At 44.0% G+C, this 22063-nt stretch overlaps 1 protein-coding gene across 2 annotated transcripts in view; it reads left to right on the top strand.

The window, feature by feature from the left end:
• Positions 1 to 21623: 21623 nt before the first annotated feature.
• The window catches only part of NUDT14 (nudix hydrolase 14), a 62031-nt gene continuing 61591 nt past the window's right edge, over positions 21624 to 22063 (top strand). Inside the window, exon 1 of one of the 2 annotated variants that reach the window (XM_070750926.1) lies at positions 21624 to 21931. In XM_070750926.1, coding sequence (XP_070607027.1) covers positions 21836 to 21931 — 96 coding nt within the window. In that variant the 5' untranslated portion in view covers positions 21624 to 21835. The remainder of the gene's footprint in view (positions 21932 to 22063) is intronic. The other variant, XM_070750936.1, reaches the window with a different exon arrangement.

A 22063-nucleotide genomic window follows, 5' to 3' on the forward strand; every position in this document is an offset into this window, starting at 1 on the left:
CCATTTTGAGACTGTCAGAAATCACTACCCCTAAATCCTTCTCTTCTGAAGTTTTTGCTAACACAATTAACATAGGTTAATTGTTACAGTCTCAGACTGAAGCATCTAGGCTTCAGTCAGGTCCCCCATACTGGAGGGAAAATACTGACTGCTGATTGGCTAATAAAAGATCTGGCTGTCAGACAGAGCCTTTGCCGGATTGTAAATAATTGTCAAATAAAGAGCTGTTGTTTTGCAGTCAGTTCTGTCTGCCTCTTCCATTCACCCTATCTAAAACTAATAATTAAAAATGGAAATTTAATAAATGCCTTAAAAGTCTACAAAGAGCTGAAGGCTAGGATATTATTGTAAGGAAATGGGACAGAAAAAATATGTTTTTGCATCACTTTTAAGTAACTGAATCCTATTTTTTCTTTAACAGAAAATTATTGCCCTTGTAACTCCAGGCAATATCTCTTCTGTGTCTGTTGGTCAAGCTTGATCTGGCACAGCAAAGTAGCAAAATGTGCTTATTCTGAAATTTCCCCCCCTACTTACATCTCTTTTTCTCCATTTTCCACGTGGACTTATTCCAATGTTTTTTAAACGGTGAGAGATTTGCAAGGTCTATCTGGAGTATATTTTCTTGTATTAACTGCAATAATTAGATTTGAACACTGTTTGCTCAGGAATTCTTTGAAAAAATTTCAGTTTCTGGGCATTTGCATTTAAATTGTCTTCCAGATTGCCTTTCAGTGATTCTCTGGCACCCTTTTTGAAATCTGTACATGTGCCAATGACTGAAGTCTAACATGTAATTCAATACTTTTATTATTTTGTAAGTACAAGATCAAAGGATATTTTATTACTGATATTCCAATGTATAAGTAAACTATTTAACATCATTTCTTGATAAAACTGTTTAACATCATTACTTTAAGCACTGGAGTCATTTTTTGGAAATGTAAATTAAAATATATAAAGTTGCATCTACCGATACCTTGATTGATGTGGTTTGTAATGATATTTATAATGGATACAATAAAAAAGTTAGTCCAACACCAATTCTTTCAAAGGCTGATATTCATTCAAAGCCTGATAATTTTGGAGGAAACGTTGACAAAATGACTTTTGAAGAAATCCATACAGAACAGATAGCTTGGAAAAGTACACCTAAGCCTCTGGCCATACTTTTGCAGGCAGTCTTTACATACAATCTACAGTGATCTCTCGGTTAGCGCGGGGGTTACGTTCCAAGACCTCCCGCGCTAACCGATTTCCGCGTTATATTGGATGCGGAAGTAAAACCACCATCTGCGCATGTGCGCCATTTTTTTTCATGGCTGCACATGCGCAGATGGTGGAGTTTGCGTGTGGGCGGCGGGGAAGACCAAGGGAAGATTCCTTCAGCCGCCCAACAGCTGATCTGCTCCGCAGCGCGGAAGCAGCGAGGAGCCGAAGATGGGGTAAAGGCAAAGGGGAAACCCCATCTTCGGCTCCTCGCTGCTGCCGCGCTGCGGAGCGGATCAGGTGTTGGGCGGCTGAAGGAACCTTCCCTTGGTCTTCCCGCCAGATCACTTGCCGCTTGCCAGTCCACACACGCCCCCCTGGATTAGCGGCCCCGCATGGCCCCAGCGCCGGACTCCGTTGCCGGCGGGAGGAAAGCGAATGCCACGGGGCTGGGCTCGGCTCCCCCCTCGGCTTCCCCCCTTACCAGCCCCGCCGCGGAAGGCTCCATTCTGTTCCCTGCCGGCCCGATTGAGCGGCCGGCGGTCTCCATTCAGGGAACAGACGTCCACCCCCTCCTCGGAGTCCCCGGCACCCAGCGTCCCCACGCCGCCTCCACCTCCCGGTAATGCGCCCGACCTCTGCCTCTCTCTTTCTCTCTCATATACCACGCCGGCAACAGGGAGAGAAAGAGAGAGAGAACTAGCGTGGACTTATTTTTTATTTTTTAATATTTTATTTTTTTAATTTTTAATTTTTTATTTTTTAATTAATATTTTTTGAAAAACCGCGTTGCAGCGTTTCGCGCTAATCGAGAACGCGCAAATCGAGGGATCACTGTACTCTGACTTCTGGGCTGACCAAATATTGTCTTCATGGATGCATTACATTTAAAAAAAATAGGAGGGAGTAATGTAATCAGAGTAGATTTTATTATGCCCTAGATCTTCTTTCCTGAATGCATAGCAGTGAGGACCTGGCACTGCATTGGGAAGGCATTGAGATGCTTGTGTTCACTTTTTTAATTAAACACACTTTTTATGCTGCTCAATATCCACATGAAAAGATGGACTTACTCAAGCAGATGGCATAGAGTTCTACCTTTACATCTTCTAATCTTGAAAAAGTGTTGAAAAATATAACAAGCAGATAATTATAGGCTGAATAAATCAAAATTCTCCAGGCAGTGCAGTTTGTATTTCTGTGTAGAATTGGTGTGTGATTTGGCTGGACCTCTCTTACAGGTCCAGGCATGAGTTTGGGAATTACTCCTTGATTGACTTTTATCTATGGAGATGCAGGTGTTACTAATAGCCAAAGTGTGCTTTTTGCCATATTCCCTTTGGTCTGACAAATGAACCTTAAACTGATCTTGCCCCAGTGAAATATGGTTTAGCCATATCATGATAAAATTCTTGCAATATGTCCTATGCTGAGTCCCCATGAGGTCTAGTTTATGGAGGAAAACCTGTAAATATTAATATGTTATTCATAGCTCCAAATAATCTGGCTATGTAGCTTAATGGTAGCTTTGATGCGGAAGACCAGGGTTCCTGCCTACCTCCAAAATATGAGAATGACATGGACTAGGAGAGTCATGCCAGTTCAGATATTGCCTGGATTAACAAGGTCCACATCAGATGTTGAGGAATCAGGACAATTTGATAAGTGGGCTCAGTAGAGATGTCCCAACAGTTGGTGTTGTGGTTAGCTCTGGCCCAGCTCCTGCCCCAAGGACTGTGGATGTGGGGGAGACATCCACATGCTGCAGGCCCGTTTTGCCCCCGGTGGAATCTGCTGATGAAGGCTCCTTTGACCAAAAAGACATGAGTGACAGGGAGGAGGAGAGTGTGGCAGACAGCTCAGAAGGAGATCAATTATCTAGCTCCTCCTTGGATTCAGAACAAGAGTTGATGATACAGCCACGCATGCAGAGAGCGATGCATAGGCAGCAACAACTGAGAGATTATTAGCAAAGAAAATGAGGCCACCTGTGATTGGGTGGGGCTGTGGTAATTAGTGAGGCTGCTATAAATAGCAGCCTGTGGGTTTGGCCATTGTGGAGAATTATCTGTTCGTAGTGTTTCGTGCCTGCTTTGCTGACTTTGACCTTTTGTGTGCTGATTTTTCCCCGCTTTGAAACTAAACCAGAGCAAAGTGTGTTTCACTTTGTGAAAGAAGAAGAACTGAGAATTGCCTCACAGCTGCCAGCTAAGTATCACAGAACTGATAAGGGACTTGTACAAATCTAAATAAATAAATAAAATAAATAAATAAATTACCAGTTTGTTTGGAGACGAGTGCTCTTTGCTATACAAAAAGAGGGCTTAGTTTAAGTGAATTTTCATTATCAAGAACATTGTTTTGAATTTTCAAACGTGTGTGTGTGTGTGAAATTTGTACCTGTGAATTTTTGGGAGAACTCTACCAGAGAGCCCAACAGAACAAGTTGGTATGCTAGAACATGACAATTGAGCCCTCATAACAGTTCCTACTAACATGATAACTCAAACCAACGAACTGATACACACAGTGAAGGGCTACCAAAATTTTTATTACCACACTGTGGGCGTGGCTTATGCAGGACGTCCTGCATTTTCTTTCAACATCTTTCAGTGCAAATTGAGTGCTCTGGGGTGGAGCTCCATTTTTGCTACCCCACTGCGTTCCCCCCCATCCAGGCAGTAGCCCACCCCTGGGTACACATTACAGCTACTATAATCTGGGATATGCTTGGCTACATGGTCAAGAAGAGCAGCAGTACATAACCCCCACCTCCAGGAAAAACAAGATTAGACTCTGATTAAGATCAAGGCAACTCAAAGGGAGATTAGTCAATTGGTGGAATTACAGAAATGTGTGCTAAGTAGTGATGGGTGAACCCAACGGTGTTCGGGTTTGGCGAGTTCGGACAAACTTCATACAAAGTTCGGCCAAACCCGAACCCCGAATGCTCCGTGGCGTCAAAGCTCTGCACCCGGAATCCCATCGTTTTTTATTTTTACAGATTTTTTATTTTTATTTATTTTTATTTTTATGAAAAAGGATGCCGCAGCGGCACTGCAAGCAAAGGGAGGTCCTTTCATGTAAAAATATACATGAAAGGACCTCCCTTTGCTTGTGGTGCCGCTGCGGCATCCTTTTTTGTAAAAATAAAAATAAATAAAAATAAAAAATCCATAAAAATAAAAAACAATGGGATTCCGGGGGCGGAGCTTTGATGTCACGTATACGGGCAGGTTGCTAAGCATGCCAAGGTGATCACTTCTTGGATTCCATCCTCACTCCATTATTCTAGTGCCACCCTCGGAATCCAGGAAGTGATCACCTTGGCGTGCTTAGCAACCTGCCCGTATACATGACATCAAAGCTCCGCCCCCGGAATCCCTTCGTGGGATTCCCCAGCTCCTTTTGTGCCTCCCTCCCAGCCTCCCAACCGGCTGACAGCTCCTCGGTGTTCGCCTTCCTCTGCCACCACTGGTGCCTGGCTCCTCCTCCTCTTCTGAGCAGATGACAGCCAGGCGGTGGCGCTTGGCAGTGCTCAGCACAAACGCCAAACCGGAGCATGATTTTTTTTAAAAAAAAATGGGTTCGGCATGCCGAACACCGCAAAATTCATTACGGACCCGAATTGTGCGAGTTCGGTTCACCCAACACTAGTGATAAGACTTGGCTACTACAAAAATACAAGTACAGTGGTACCTCTACTTAAGAATTTTATTTGTTCTGTAGAAAATTTTGTAAGTAGAATTTTTCCCATAGGAATCAATGTAAAAGCAAATAATGTGTGCAAACACATTAGGAAAGAAATAAAAGCTTGGAATTTGGGTGGGAGGAGGAGGAAGAAGAAGAGGAGGAGGACAGTCGCTGCCCAGAGCGAAGAGAGCGTTTCTTTTCTCTGGGCGCTGGCAGAGGATTATTCCCTCTCCAAGCGCCCAGAGAAAGGAAAATGCTTTGTTCACTCTGGACTGCCAAAGCCTCCTTAAGCGTCACCGAAATGCTCCTCTGGCAGCCCAGAAAAGCCCGAGATGGCCAGGATAAAAGGGGGAATGGCAAGAATCTGGCCGGGCCTTCGTGCCGCTCTCAAATTTCCTGAGAAATGTTTCCAGGCTCAGGTTCTTAAGTAGAAAACGGTTCTTAAGAAGAGGCCAAAAAATCTTGAACACCCAGTTCTTATCTAGAAAAGTTCTTAAGTAGAGGAGTTCTTAGGTAGAGGTACCACTGTATCTGAGTCCATCCATAGCTCTTGAAATTGCTGAACAAAGGCTCACAGCACTGGCTACCAGGATAAGGAGATAAACTAGAGAAGCAGAGACATCGTATGGTTCTCCTCCAAAGAACCATCCAAGGTATATTTCCAGCAATAACAAGAGCCCCACAGTAGAAAGTGAATATTATCGGAAGAACATATGGGAGAGAGAGGAGACGCAGAACACCAGTGCAAAGTGGCGGCAGGATCTAAGAGCAGACCACAGCAATCTCCCAGAACAGGTCAATCACTATCACAGCAGCAGACATCAAGCAGCAAGTCAAGAACAGGAAGAACTGAACAACACCTGGTCTGGACATGACTCACACATACTGGCTAAAGAAACTATCAATAGCGCGTGAACATCTGGCTAAACTGGCTAACACAAGGAAGGACAATGTTGCTCATGAAATACCCCCAATAAGAGAACAGCATCATTTAAATACCAGCCAATAATTTGCCTCCATAACATGGAAAGTCCTATCAGGGATTATAGCCACCAAATTGCAGGACTATATGGGTCAGTAGATGATCACAGCTCAGAAGGGCATTGGCAACAGCATCAGGCTCAAAACACCAATTGCATAGATAGAGCATTTGCCCAAGATCCAAGGTCTAAACAGATCTGAGCACAGCCTGGATTAACTACATGAAAGCCTATGACTCAATGCCACACACAGTGCTCTGTGAATGCCTGGGGCTATACAAAGTCAACAGGACACTAAGAATCTTCATCAAATATCAGTGGGACTATGGAAGATAATACTGGGAGTCAACTCAAGACACATTTGGCTATCAAGCGTAGCAGATGCCAAAGTAGTTAAGGCTGATGGGGTGGAATTACCAGCAGGCCACACAGCAAACATGCCGACCAATTAAAAGCAACTTGGTATCCCACAGTCATATGGGAACTACAATGAAGAGGCAAGTCAGATAACAACACCCAAGTGTCACCAAAGGATCAGACAAGTTCTAAACAGCCAACTCAATGCAAAGAACAGATCCATGCCATCAACATATATACTGCCAGTCATACATATATAGTGGTATAGTGAGCTGGCCAAAGAAGGACACAGAAGCTGCTAATATGAAGACCTGGAAGCTCCTCACAATGTATAGAGGTTTCTGCTCCAAGTCCAACACTCAGAGACTGTATAGTTGCTGGAAGGTAGTCAAGGCCTCGTGAATGTCAAAGCAGCTATCCTGGATGAAAACCAGAACATCCAGGAATACACCAGTAGGATGGCACTCAAAGATGAGCTGATGAGAGAATGCCTGAGGCAACAGCAAACATGGAAGGAAGATCAAGCAGAGGAAGTGCCATGGCAAGACAAGAGCCTGCATGGAATGTACCACTGACAGATAGTTGAGATGGCAAACATTGGGAAATACTTTCAGTGGTTGGGAAGAGCTGGACTAAAAGACAGCACTGAGGTACAAAAACAGACAATAAGCACCAAATCTATAGAAGCAGAGGTCTACCACAGTAGACACAATCCAAGAAGCCTACTGTAAACAGAGGCCTTAGAGAAAGTTCAACATGTAGTGGAAGAATGTAAGATGCAGGCGGGAACACATACACAGAATAGCACAACCAAGTAGGGGACATTGTATTCAAGAACATCTGCACAGAAGATGGGTGAGACCATCTTAAGTCCAGATGGGAGATCCTGTCAGTACCACGTACTGTATTGGTTGGGTTTCCAATATATGAAGATAAACCAGCAATGTATGTTAGGAGAAAATAGTGGTGTTACTTTAAGAGCTAGGTAGCAATTATGAGCTGGGCTGCAATTTAGCTTTATAAGGGAGGCAGATGTGCTGCTCTCTGTTACCTTTCTGTACTTTGTTGAGCTTTGTTGCATTGTGTTTGTTCTGCTGCCTTATCTTGTAATGTTGGTTACTGGTGTATATATCTGAGCAGTGTGCAATATACTGTGTAGAATATAATATACTGATGTAAACGTATTTGCTGTATTAATAAGAGAATAAGCTGTGTGCTAATACTAAATGGTATATTATATCTGCTGTGTGCGAATAACAGAATGTATAGAGAATAACAGAATATATGTAATAGTATATGTACTTGCTATGTGCAAAAGAGATAATATATATCATTGTTCTGGTATAAGCTCAACTTTTCCCAGTCAGATAACTCAGCACAATAAGGTATCACAGATCATTTTATTACAGGCATTCTCACAATAACTCACAGTTATGATGTGATTCTTCTGCAGTATAATCTTTCCCATTGTGCAGGTAAAAAGAGGTTGAATTGACCCAGGCTCTAGGTGTAGCATCTACATGCTGGCTGGCTTAGAGCAGCAATTTTCAACCTTTTTTGAGCCACGGCACATTTTTTACATTTACAAAACCCTGGGGCACATTGAGTGGGGGGAGGGGGCGGCTAAAAAAAGTTTGGACAAAAAATATTTCTCTCTTCCTCCCTTTCGCTCTATTTCTCTCTCCCTCCTTCTCTCTCTCCCTTCTTTTTTCTCTCCATCCCTCTTTCTCTCTTCCTTCCTCTTTTTTCTCTCTTTCTCCCTCCCTCCCTGCCTCTATGTCTTTCTCTCTCCCACCTTCCATCCCTCTTTCTCTCTCTCTCTCTTTCTTTCTCTCTCTCTCTTGCTCTCTTCCTTGCTTTCTTTCTCTTGTTCTTTCTCTCTCTTTCTTTCTTTCTTACTCTCTCTCATTCTTTCTTTCTTACTCTCTCTCTCTCTTTCTTTCTTTCTTTCTTACTCTCTCTCTCTTTCTCTCTCTCTCTCTGGCTTTCTCTCTCTCTCTCTCTTACTTTCTCTCTTGTTTTCTTTCTCTCTCTCTTGCTTTCTTTCTCTGTCTCTCTCTTGTTTTCTTTCTCTCTCTCTTGCTTTCTTTCTCTGTCTCTCTCTTGTTTTCTTTCTCTCTCTGAGCTTCGCGGCACACCTGACCATGTCTCACGGCACACTGGTTGAAAAACACTGGCTTAGAGAGTGAAGACAAAAGCCCTCTGGAATGTTCTCTCCAATTACCCCTCATCCCAAGTCAGAGCCAATAGGAATACACAAATGTGGTCAAATGTAAAACTACATTACCCAGAGTGCAATTTCACTACATTTCCCCTAATACAATATCTTAAAGAAACATGCCTAAATACAGTCCAACTATCTCTGTCTCTGGGGACAGCACAGTCATACTATATGTACCTGCTGTGTGCGAAGAAGAGATGTATTACGGACTGTATTGTAGTTACTGTGTAATATTATGGAGATATTGTTTATATTGTAAATAATACCTTTACTATATTTTGGTCTGTATTATTGACTGAAAGACCAACACTGCCACATGTACTCTTGGTTCAAATACAGTATTTCTATTACTGGCTGTTAGATCAGTGTAGAAGCTGACAGATCCCACAAAAGGTATGGAGAATAAGAAAGCTAACATTCTGTGGGACTTAGAGATCCAGAAAGAAGGGAATATACTAGCCAATCAATCAGATGCTGTGGTAGAAGTCAAGGACCAAAAGACAGGAGTGGTGATATGTGTACCAGTGCTAAGTGACAGTATTAAGAAGGAACCAAGGCCTGAAAAAGGAACTGGACAGAATGTAGAAATAGATGCCAAGGTGCTACCAGTGGTGGTAGGAGCACTTGGGGCTGTGACTTCTAAACTAGGAGAGTGAATGTAACAGATCCCAGCAACATCAGAGCTTTCTGCCCAAAAGAGTGCAGTACTAAGAACAATTCAGATCCTCTGCAGATTTCAACTGTCCAACTGTCTACCTGCCTGTCTAACTCTATCTCATTCTGTAGCATTAGTTGAAGAAATAGCCATTTAATTCTTTAAAGTCCACTCTTCCCCATCCTAATATTTTCCAGATATACGGGAACTGTTTTGGTACTCAATCATGTTATAGTCCAACCCATCTGAAGAATGTCAAGGTGAGAAAGACTGTTATAGGTAATACAGTGTTAAAAAATAGTCTGCATAAATGATAAGTAGATATTGTCCTAGAAGCTACCTGAACTTGTTTGATTACATGGCAAGCCTGTAATCTACATGGAGCTGCCTTTGAAGAACATTCAGAAACTACAAATCATGCAAAATGTAGCCATGTGAGCGGTCATAGGCCTTCCCATGTATGCCCATGTCTCTCCAGCACTCTGCAGGCTGCATTGGCTGCTGATTTGTTTCTAGACACAATTCAAGGTGTTGGTTATCACCTATAGAGCCCTACATGACACTGGACCAGATTACTTATAGGGCCGCCTCCTGCATGAATCCCAGCAACCCGTCAGGTCTCACAGAGTCTGCCTTCTCCAGGTCCCGTCAACTAGACAATGTTGCTTGGTGGGACCTAGGGGAAGAGCCTTCTCTGGGGGGCTCCGGCCCTCTGGAACCATCTCCTCCTGGAGATTCATATTGTCCTCACCCCCCTCGCCTTTCACAAGAGTCTGAAGACTCATTTGTGCTGTCAGGCTTGGGGCTATTAATTACTTTCCCCCTGGCAGATGAATGAAATGTATGGTTGCTGTGTGAATAGAAGTGATTGATTGGAAATAAATTTATATTTTTTCCAGTTAGATAATTTTAAGTTAAATTGGATTTAAGATGTTTTTTCATTGTCTTTTTATATGTTGCAAGCCACCCCAAGTCCTCGGAGAGGGGTGGCCAGCAGTGAGCTACGAGCCGGAACGCTAAATTGAGCTTGCCGCCATGCTCGTAAGTTCTTGCGGGGCCAGCATGATTTTGCTGCGGCACCTGTGGAGATAGCAAAATCACACATGGAGCTGCAGGTGTGCCCATGTTTGGTTAGGGTTTTTTTGCTTCCGTGCATACCGAAACACGGGCGCCCCTGCGGCTCCATACGCGATTTTGCTACCTCCACAGGTACAGCAGCAAAATTGTGCTGGTCCCACAAGAACTTACGAGCCGCGGCAGCAAGCGCAATTTAGTGTTCTGGCTCATAGCCCACCGCTGGGGCTGGCATATAAATCCAATTTAATTAATTAATTAATTAATTAATGACCTTTGACAGTTGCAACGACTGCCCTGCCAATACCTTAGCACCTCATCTATCGGACATAAAAAGCAAGACAGTCATTTCAGTTTTCCAGAATGTTTACATTTTTTAAAGAAATGTTTCGACTGTCCTACAGATGTTATCTATATTGAGGTGACTGAGTTGACACCACCGAACCAATTGCCAATCTCTCCTTTGGACGACAGCTGTCCGTTTCAACCTGATACATGTAAAATTAGGAAGTAACCAGAATGATAGTTTGGAAATTACATGCAAGTCAGTCTTTCATAAATAGTTAGCTTGTAGTCTTTTGATAAAATGGAACAGAACAGAATAGAATAAACTGTTATTATTGTTTTTAAAAAAACAAATTTTCAAGTGCGATTATTTGTAATCAATGAGTTTATATGTAAGAATTTTATTAAAACCATAAGTGGCAGCTTCACTTATTCACAGTATTTCTTTTTCGTGAAACTACTTCCCTATATAAACTGTACATTTGCAACACGCTTCCTATTTGTTTGCTCAGTCATCTTACTCTCAATTATTGGATTTCAACGTTATACAGACATCTAACGAGGGTGCCAATTTTTTCACAGACCCTAAGACTACTACTATTATTACTACCAAGCTCTGTATGAATTTGACTTTGAGCAGGACTCCTGTATCCTGACTGCTGATCTGAACAAACACCACAGAAGTATAGACAGGGTCTTGTTCTGCAAAACACAGCTATACTTTATGTTGACCCTCTGTGACTTCTGGTTAAACAATAAGTAATAAGATAACTTTTTTTTAAAAAAAGCAACTTAACTATTAACTAGGAATGAATCAGCCAACTCAGATGCGCCAGTTAAAAGCTGCAACAAGAAGGGAGCCGCACTGCAAGGGACATTCCTCTATGGCCAAGGTAAACACTAGTCTGCTGCCTGAGCAGTTAGGTGGGGCTGGGCCGGAACAGGCAGCAAAGGATGATCTGACTCACTTGCTCCACATGCTCACACAGGTGCAGGTCGGGTGGGTGTGCTCAGCTTTCAGCAGCTGCCAGAGGCAAGAGCAGGGCACAGGAATGCAGCATCAGGCATGCGCAGGGAAGCCCTGTCAAATAGCAATCCGCAAAATCAACAGCAACTAAAACTAATGTGGCAAGTAATAATAATGTGGCAGTAATAATAATAAGGCAAGCTGATTTTGCTTGAACAGGAACCAGCAATACACTGCCAAAGAAACAGAAGGAGCATGGGTTAGAAAAGGGGGTCCCCAGTGTATTTTCTTGTTTTTCATGCAACTCTTAAAAGATTCAAAAGGTCATCTTCAAGGAAAGATGGTGCACTATCTAGCATCAGTACAAACAAGGAAATGACCCCAAAAGAGGAACTAGTATCCCATATAGTGGCAATAATCTCCCTCCAGAGATTCGTACTGCCCCCACCTTCCTTGCCTTTCATAAGAACCTGAAAACTTATTTATGCCATCAGGCTTGGAGGCATCTGATCCCAGCCTCTGGCCATTGAATGTTTTGTATGCTTACGACTGTAATTGTATGAATGATTTTAATGTTTAGCCTTTTTATATTGTTTTAAATTAACTGTTTATATCAGGGGTAGGCAAAGTTGTCTCTTCTATGACTTGTGGACTTCAACTCCCAGAATTCCTGAGTTAGCATGATTGGCTCATGAATTCTGGGTGTTGAAGTCCACAAGTCATAGAAGAGCCAACTTTGCCTACCCATGGTTTATACTAATTGGATCTATTATTATTATTATTATTATTATTATTATTATTATTATTATTATTATTATTATTATTATTATTACTATGTCAATTCAACACAGCAAATGAGATCACTATGCTGGATTTCGTATTTCATCAACAGTCGGGCGCTTCCCAAGCAACTAGGACTGCGTGATGTAGCATCGAATTATGTTTGCCAATCCCAGTAAAGCGGCCTTTTGCAATTGACAGATGGAGATTTTGTCAATTCCAATGGTTTTCAAATGTCCGCTGAGATCCTTTGGTACTGCGCCCAGCATGCCAAGTACCACTGTGACCACTTTCACTGGCTTATGCCAGAATCGTTGCAGCTCGATGTTTAGATTTTCGTATTTCACTAATTTCTCTAGCTGCTTCTCCTCAATTCTGCTGTCTCCTGGGATTGCGATGTCGATGATCCATACTTTCTTTTTCTCCACGATCACAATGTCTGGTGTGTCATGCTTCAGAATTCGGTCAGTCTGGAAATCGGACTGACCGATTTCCGGTCAGTCATAAAACAGAAATCATAATAATAATAATAATTATTATTGTTACTGTTATTATTATTTATTAGATTTATCTAGCTGTATTATTGTATGCTGTTTGGTCATTGATATGTTGTGAGCCGCCCCGAGTCCATGGGGAGGGGCGGCACACAAGTCCAATTAATAAAATAAAATAAATAAATATCCTCCAGGGTCAGATAGGAAAAAAGGGCAGGTCATTAAGGCAGGTCTGAAGCCCAGCATTTCAAATGCAGCCTCACCCCACCGGTCCATCATGGGTGCTAATGTTTCTGCTTCTTGCAACTGCAAAAGTAGAATTTTCAGTCTGAAACGGCTGATTAGTTAGTTTAGTGAAGAGAAGTTATACATATCTACAAACCTTAAGGGGTTTCTGTAGTTGTGAGATTGCCTTTCTCTAATTGTTTCTGGCTGACCTATAAAATCGAACCGGGTTGCCATGCCAAGATCCCATCAATAAAGCAATGTCATTCTATGGAAACAGGAGGTGTGCCTTCTTTCTATCTGCAGCTGACAATTGGAACAGCATCTCCTCTGAAATCTATACAGCTTTGAACATGCTGACCTTGGGGAGCTTATTAAACAGTTGGCTCTTCCTACAGGAATTGAGTTAGTGATGTTGTATGAACCGCTGTGATATTGTGAAAGTTGCTGATCCATTTGGTGTGATTCCTTTTCACTGTTAAAGACCAGATAACCATGAGATACAGAGGCCTACTTTATACATCAGTAGAACTTGATAAATATGTCTTTAGCCAGCAGCAAGCAGAATATTAACTCCTCATTTAACTTTGCTGGGAGAAAGGTTTGCCATTTGCATTAGATTTAAAATCCATTCTAATGTGGATTTACATTAGGATTACATTAGGATTTCCATCCTAACATTGTATGACCAAGCAAAAAGACACTTGATGTGTGAAGCCAGCTTTTACAATTTATTTATTTATTTATTTATTATTTAGATTTGTATGCCGCCCCTCTCCGCGAACTGTTTTCATAATTATTATATTTAATGGCCGCAAATATATATGGTTGCCCATCAAATAACTCTGGGTGGTCTGGTGAGTGACAATACCTAAAAAGAAAAATATGCATTTAAAAATCACGAGGTAAAAATAATTCTTTCATTGACATGAAACAAAACATACAACTAGGTCCTAATAATTCCTGGCCTTGAAGCCACAAATCAAACCACAATGCTTATTCTAAATATGATAAAAACAAACCATGAGTGAATCAAGCATTCCTTTATGTAAGTTATCATTGAGTTTATTAATTAATTAAATGTATATGCCATCTATCTCACTGTGCAAAACAATTTGAAAATAAGTTACTCTACAGTTGATTAGAGGTATTATTTCTTAGAAATAGTATTGGAAGCACAGTATAAGATGTTGATTTTAGGGATAAGCTATTTTTCATCTCTATACAAACTTCTTGAACATGTTACTGGACTAGTCTAGTGTGGGAATTCTGTGGATTACTTTCTGTTTACTAAGAAATAACTGGCATCATCAGCCTCTGAGGACAGGAGGAGCCTATTTCATGCCATAGGCATTGAATGGGTCTTATTGGTTTCCAAAAAGCAGATGAACAGTTTTCCAAAACTCTGACAGGCAGTGTGCTAAATCTGTTGGCTCACCTGTGCCGTTTCTAGAACCTCATCAGAAGTTAAAGTCACCACATATGGGAAAGGAATCCATACCAGCTACCTCTGAAGACTATACAGAGGCTTCAGCTGATCCAACAGTCTGTGTGATGTTGGGTACACTCTATTTAACACCACTACTGTAGGAGCTGCACTATCTACCAGTAGCTTTTAGGTGCTGGTTTTAAAATCCTGCCTGATTATCTCTGAAATTGCATTCTCTCTCTCCTCTAACTGATGTCTTCTAATTGGGGAGAGTTGCTAAGGATACTAAATTTTGGAGGACCCCATACTCAAGTTTTCTCAATTATGATTTTTGGAATAAACCACTTCCAGATAACTGGCTAGCTACCTCTACCTTTTCAAAAAGGTATTTTGGAGCATTTAAACGTTCTGCCAGATTGTCAAAACATCAGGTGCTTGTTTAGGTTATTGGTTTCTTACATTATTCCTGATTGTAATCTGACAAGAGGCTCTCAATTCCAAGATGTGTAATTCTTGTAATTCTACACTGACATAAACAGGGCTAAACGTATTCCACAAGTTGGAGAATAAACACAGATACTGATGAAAATTCAGTTTCCTGGTATTTTCAGCAACTCTTTCCCACCCCCGTCACCTGGAAAAAAATTTAGTTAAATGTTATAGTTCAATTAAATGCTGAAATTTTGAAAGCTAAAGGTTTTGTCTGGTAAAGGATGTAAATGCCTAGGAGAGTTCCTTGCAATTACTAGCTTTAACTAAAACAAGCGGAAATGCAGAATGCAGCAAAAGTTGAAACATTCCCCCAAATAAAATGACTTATACAGGGTTGTTCGGTTTGGTTACTTTGTAACAACTTCAAAACCAATACATTAATTTTTAGAAGTTGATTATACAGTGAACCCTCGAGTTTCGCGTCCTCAAGGATCGCGAAAGGGCTATTTCGCTAGTTTTCAACCCGGAAGTAAACTCCACCATCTGCGCATGCATGCCCTTCCACGCATGCGTAGATGGTGGAGTTTCCCCGCCGGGCAGAGGCTTCCCTGGGTCTTCCCCCTCTTGCCCCGGTAAGACCCCAGCGGCGGTGGGCTGGAGCGCGAGCTTGGGGCACCCTAGCTCCGCTTCCCAGCTGGGAAGCGGAGCCGGCAACAGCGTGGGCGGGCGGGCGGCGCGCGAGCTTGGGGCAGCCTAGCTCCACTTCCCAGCTGAGCGGATCTGGGGTTTCCCCAAGCGCGCGCGCGTTGCTGGGGCCGCTCCCCAGCTGGGGAGCGAAGCCGGGGGTTCTCCAAGCGCGCGCGCGTTGCTGGGGCCGCTCCCCACAGCGCTTGGAGAACCCCCGGCTTCGCTCCCCAGCTGGGGAGCGGCCCCAGCAACGCGCGCGCGCTTGGGGAAACCCCAGATCCGCTCCCCAGCTGGGGAGCGGCCCCAGCAACGCGCGCGCGCTTGGAGAACCCCCGGCTTCGCTCCCCAGCTGGGGAGCGGCCCCAGCAACGCACGCGCGCTTGGGGAAACCCCAGATCCGCTCCCCAGCTGGGGAGCGGCCCCAGCAACGCGCGCGCGCTTGGAGAATCCCCGGCTTCGCTCCCCAGCTGGGGAGCGGCCCCAGCAACGTGCGCGCGCTTGGGGAAACCCCAGATCCGCTCCCCAGCTGGGGAGTGGCCCCAGCAACGCGCGCGCGCTTGGAGAACCCCCGGCTTCGCTCCCCAGCTGGGGAGCGGCCCCAGCAACGCGCGCGCGCTTGGGGAAACCCCAGATCCGCTCCCCAGCTGGGGAGCGGCCCCAGCAACGCGCGCGCGCTTGGAGAACCCCCGGCTTCGCTCCCCAGCTGGGGAGCGGCCCCAGCAACGCGCGCGCGCTTGGGGAAACCCCAGATCCGCTCCCCAGCTGGGGAGCGGCCCCACGCGCGCGCTTGGAGAACCCCCGGCTTCGCTCCCCAGGAAACCCCAGGCGCGAGCAATGGGGTGGGCGGGCGAAGGGCGGGCGGCGGTGGAAGTAAAAACACCATCTGCACATGTGCAGATGGTGTTTTTACTTCCGCACCGCTACTTCGCGAAAAATCGATCATCGCTTGGGGTCCTGGAACGGAACCCTCGCGATGATCGAGGGTTCACTGTATATGCAAAACCATTTCTTCTGAAGCCTCAAAATAGGGGGGGAAAGGAACTGGATTTTGCTTATCAATATCCAGTAAAAAATTCACCAGAGAGCTTTATGGTGTCTTTTTCCAGCCTTTTCTACCTGTCCTTTCTTCAAAATTTGGAAATACTTGTCAATTTTGCAAGGATGAAGTAAAGATGATGTAGAATTATCATGGCCTGGTAAGACATAGTTTCTTAAGTGTAATATACTGAACAAACCACAACTGGCTGGATGGCACATATCATATCAAATCATAAAACAAGGTGTATAAATAATAGTGGCCATGCTTGCTGTGCCAAAAATAAAGGAAATTTAGCTTAATGTAATTGTGGTGGACTTGGAACAGCTTGCCTTCAGAAATTATGGGTGCTCCACTGCTGGAGATTTTAAAGAGATTGGACAGCCACTTGTCTGAAATAGTATAGGTCAGTGATAGCGAACCTATGGCACAGGTGCTACAGGTGGCACACAGAGCCATAACTGCTGGCACACAAGCCATTATTATTATTATTATTATTATTATTATTATTATTATTATTATTATTAATTGGATTTGTATGCCGCCCCTGTCCGCAGACTTGCTCTAGCTCAGCTCCAACATGCATGTGCATACTGGCCAGTTGATTTTCAGCTCAAATGGAGGCTATTGGAGGGCGTTTTTGGCTTACAGAGGGCCTCTGGGGGAACGGGGAGGGCAAGGAAGTCTCTAGAGCCTGGAGAGGGTGAAAAACGGGTCTACTGGGTCCAGCCGAAGTTGGGAAATGGGTCATTTCTAGCCTCCAGAGGGCCTCCAGGGGGAGGGAGAGGCCATGTTCATCCTTCCCAGGCATTGAATTATGGGTGTGGGTACTCATACGCAGGGCCACCGATAGACGGGTACTACTGAAAGTCCTGTACCGGGCCCGGTGATTAGAGGGCCCCCGAAGTGAGTTAACGCCGTCAATCAGAGCTTCCCTTCGGTAAAAGAAAAATAACGCGGATGAATGGATGTGAGGGAAACTCGAGGCGCCTTCCCAAAGCAAAAGAAGGGAGGTTTGTTGTCGTGTGGGGCCGGTCTTCAGAACCCGGTTGTAACTTATACCAGCGTTTCCCAACCGGTGCGCTCCTGCTCGATGCCGTGGTTTTCGGCGCTCTCCTGCTGGGCCCCAAAGAAGGAAGGCAAGAAGAAGGAGAGTTTCATTCTTCGCGCCTTTTTCCCGCCTTCCTTCTTTGGGGCCCAGCAGGAGAGCGCCGAAAACCGTGGCATCGAGCAGAAGCCGGGGGACAGCTGCGAGCAGGAGCCCCAGGACGGAAGTACTGGCAGCGCCCCGCCCAGCTGGAGCTTTCCTGGCGTCGGCGGCAAGTGTCCTTTGTGGCCCGGTGGGAGGGCACTGGCGGTAGGAGGGGGGGTGGCTGCAGCGGCCGCAGGCAGTCGCGGGGAGATGGCGGCGGAGAGAGGGAGCGCTCTCTCTCTCTCTCAGCTGACTGCAAGCGGGAGCCCTGACATGGCGGTTGGACGTGCTGCTGGACGTCGTACATGCTGGCGCTACGGGCCTGGCATATACGGTGTCCAGCAGCACGTCCAGCTGCCGCCGTCAGGGCTCCCGCTTGCAGTCAGCTGAGAGAGAGAGAGAAAGAAAGAAAGAGAGACATATAAGAGAGGCAGAGAGACAGAGAAAGAGAGACATAGCAAGAGAGGCAGAGAAAGAGAGACAGAGCAAGAAAGAAAGACAGCAAGAGAGGCAGAGAAAGAGAGAAAGAGAGAGAGAAAGAGAGACATAGCAAGAGAGGCAGAGAGAGAGAAAAAGAAAGAGAGACATAGCAAGAGAAAAAGAGAGACTTAGCAAGAGAGGCAGAGAGAGAGAGAAAGAAAGAAAGACATAGCAAGAGAAAAAGAGAGTCATAGCAAGAGAGGCAGAGAGAGAGAAAAAGAAAGAGAGACATAGCAAGAGAAAAAGAGAGACATAGCAAGAGAGGCAGAGAGAGAGAGAGAGACATAGCAAGAGAAAAAGAGAGACTTAGCAAGAGAGGCAGAGAGAGAGAAAAAGAAAGAGAGACATAGCAAGAGAAAAAGAGAGACTTAGCAAGAGAGGCAGAGAGAGAGAAAAAGAGAGACATAGCAAGAGAAAAAGAGAGTCATAGCAAGAGAGGCAGAGAGAGAGAAAGAGAGAGAGACATGGCAAGAGAAAGAGAGACTTAGCAAGAGAGGCAGAGAGAGAGAAAAAGAAAGAGAGACATAGCAAGAGAAAAAGAGGGACATAGCAAAAGAGGCAGAGAGAGAGAAAAAGAAAGAGAGACATAGCAAGAGAAAAAGAGAGTCATAGCAAGAGAGGCAGAGAGAGAGAAAAAGAAAGAGAGACATAGCAAGAGAAAAAGAGAGACTTAGCAAGAGAGGCAGAGAGAGAGAGAAAGAGAGACATAGGAAGAGAAAAAGAGAGACATAGCAAGAGAGGCAGAGAGAGAAAAAGAAAGAGAGACATAGCAAGAGAAAAAGAGAGACTTAGCAAGAGAGGCAGAGAGAGAGAAAAAGAAAGAGAGACATAGCAAGAGAAAAAGAGAGACATAGCAAGAGAGGCAGAGAGAGAGAGAAAGAAAGAAAGAGAGACATAGCAAGAGAAAAAGAGAGACATAGCAAGAGAGGCAGAGAGAGAGAAAAAGAAAGAGAGACATAGCAAGAGAAAAAGAGAGTCATAGCAAGAGAGGCAGAGAGAGAGAGAGAGAGAGAGAGACATGGCAAGAGAAAAAGAGAGACTTAGCAAGAGAGGCAGAGAGAGAGAAAAAGAAAGAGACATAGCAAGAGAAAAAGAGTCATAGCAAGAGAGGCAGAGAGAGAGAGAAAGAGAGACATGGCAAGAGAAAAAGAGAGACTTAGCAAGAGAGGCAGAGAGAGAGAAAAAGAAAGAGAGACATAGCAAGAGAAAAAGAGAGACTTAGCAAGAGAGGCAGAGAGAGAGAGAGAGAGATAGCAAGAGAGGCAAAGAGAAAGAAAGAGACATATAGCAAGACAGTGAAAGAGAGAGAGAAAAAAGCAAGAAAGAGATAGCAAGGGAGAGAGAAAGACAGAGGAAGAGAAGGAGGGAGAGAGAAAGAGAGCAAAAAAGAGAGGAAGAAAGAAAGAGAGGGATGGAGAGAGAGAAAGAAGGGAAGGAAGGAAAAGAGAGAAAGAGGGAGAAATAGAGCGAAAGGGAGGCAGAGAGAGGGGTTTTTTGTCCAAACTTTTCTTTAGCCCGCCCCCCCCCCCGCCGCCCCCTTTCAATGTTCCCCAGAGAAAAAGAAAGATCCCCAGGATTTTGAAAATATGAATAATGTGCCGCGGCTCAAAAAAGGTTGGGAAACACTGACTTATACAACGATAGAATCCCTGTATTATCAGAGGGTCTCCAACCTTGGCGACTTTAAGACTTGCGGACTTCAACTTCCAGAGTTCCCCAGGCAGCTTCGCTGGTTGAGGAACTCTAGGAGTTGAAGTCCGCAAGTATTAAAGTCGCCAAGATTGGAGACCTCCTGCTCTATCTACACTGCTCAAAAAAATAAAGGAAACACTTAAACAACACAATATAACTCCAAGTAAATCAAACTTCTGTGAAATCAAACTGTCTACTTAGGAAGCAACGCTGCTTGGAGTTTATATTGTGTTGTTTAAGTGTTCCCTTCACTTTTTTTTGAGCAGTGTACTTTGAAATTAACTTGGATACCACGGGCTCGTTCAGACCTGCGTTCACCGATGGGCGTAAAAACTAGATCGAAAAGGATATTGAGATGTGAAGCAATATGAAATTGTATTTGGGTTTTTTTTAACAGCTCCTATTTTAATACCACTGATAACTACACAACCCCCTGGATAATTAGAATAGAATAACAGTGGGAAGGCACCTTGGAGGTCTTCTAGTCCAACCCCCTGCTTAGACAGGAATCCTACACTACTTCAGACAGATGATTTTTTTTTTAAAGTAGTTATTATGTAAACATTAAAAAATAAGATAGTACATAATCTATCATTTTACAATATACTTATTTGTTTAAATTTTGTATTTGCATTTTATAAGACAAGCAACAAAACAACACAACATAACAAACACCACCCCCGTCCCTTTTGAACTGTTATCCTCACAGTTCCTTCTTTATATAGTTATACGGCCTGTAACATCAGCGGTTATTATATAATTATTCTATAGTTCCAGTAAAACTAAGGTCAAGTTGTTGCTATCATAATCTTATGAATAAAGTTAATTCTGGGAACATCGGGTTTTATTTACAGCTATTTTCAGATGATTATCTAACATCTTCTTAAAAACTTTAAAAAAGTAGTTTTAAAATGGCGGGGGGGGGCAGACACTTAGGCTGTATGGGGCCCCAAAATTCCTGATGGCGGCCCTACTCATACGTGCACGATGGTATAGGTTTCCTGCTTGAGCAGGGAGTTAGGCTACAAGACCTCCAAGATCCTTTCCAACTCTGTTCTTCCGTTATTATCTAGTCCAAAAAAAAGGCACTCAGAACCTATCTTTGGCTATTATCATCAGATCATTCAATCTCTGAGTTCTCTGAAACCTAGTTTGGGTAATGAAACATTTGCAAGAAAACAGCCAAGGACTGTTGGTACTCAGAGAGTACCAAGGACCCTCCTCTCCCCAAAATTAATGATAGTTCGTCATCAAATCTTTATTGACTCCTAGCGATCATATAGATAAACTTGCTAAGAACCTATATATGGGCCATTAGACTCTAGCCCCCTGGCTGATGAATGAAATACCTGTATATGTTTGTTCATTTTGGAATGGGAACGATTGGTTTTTAAATAAAATTTGGGTTTTTAGATTAGCTAGTTTTTTAAAATGTCATTGGATTCAGGACACTTTGTATTTCTTTTTTTTAAAAAAAATCTTGTAAGCCGCCCTAAGTCCTTGGAGAGGGGCGGCATATAAATCCAATTAATAAAATAAAATAAATAAAATAATAATTTACAGCCCTATCTCTCTTTTGCAATGAAAAATGGGGGTGAAGAGTGTAGTGCAAAACTCCTTCATAAGGTCCCCCTCAAGCTTTCATCTCTTCAAGAAGGATTTTAATGACATCCTTGTCCTCCACCTTGAATTTAAAGTTTTTAAATTTAAAGAGAGCATCGTCCTGCATCCATTGCCCTCATCCACGCAAGGAAAAGATGAGGGAACAGGGAAGCCGCTGGAAAAGCCCTCGCGCAGGGCGCGCTTTTCTCTAGTTTCCGCCTGCATTTCCCCGCTGACGGACTCCTGCCCGCTCTCCCCTTCTTTCTTTCAGCTCCTTCCTTCCCGGCTTCCCTGTAAGGTTAAACCCCGCGCCGTCATCCGAGGTTGAAGTAGCGGCGCCCGGCAATGGAATCGATCGAGGAACTGGCTATCGGACCTTGCGCGGCCTCCCAATATTTGCGGCCTTTTCGCCTCCGATATCGCCAGGTAAGCAGGCTTAAGGTGAGAAGGCCGAGGGAGGAGCCGCTGCCTTCTCCTCCTCTTCCGGGACGCCGAGCTTTAGGCCAACTTTTCGCCGAAGCGCTTAGGCTACGCTCTCTACGCAAAGCCGCTGCTGTGAGAAGGCCTACTCCC

This window comes from Erythrolamprus reginae, chromosome 1 (assembly GCF_031021105.1).
Source record: "Erythrolamprus reginae isolate rEryReg1 chromosome 1, rEryReg1.hap1, whole genome shotgun sequence".
Lineage (NCBI taxonomy): Eukaryota > Metazoa > Chordata > Lepidosauria > Squamata > Dipsadidae > Erythrolamprus > Erythrolamprus reginae.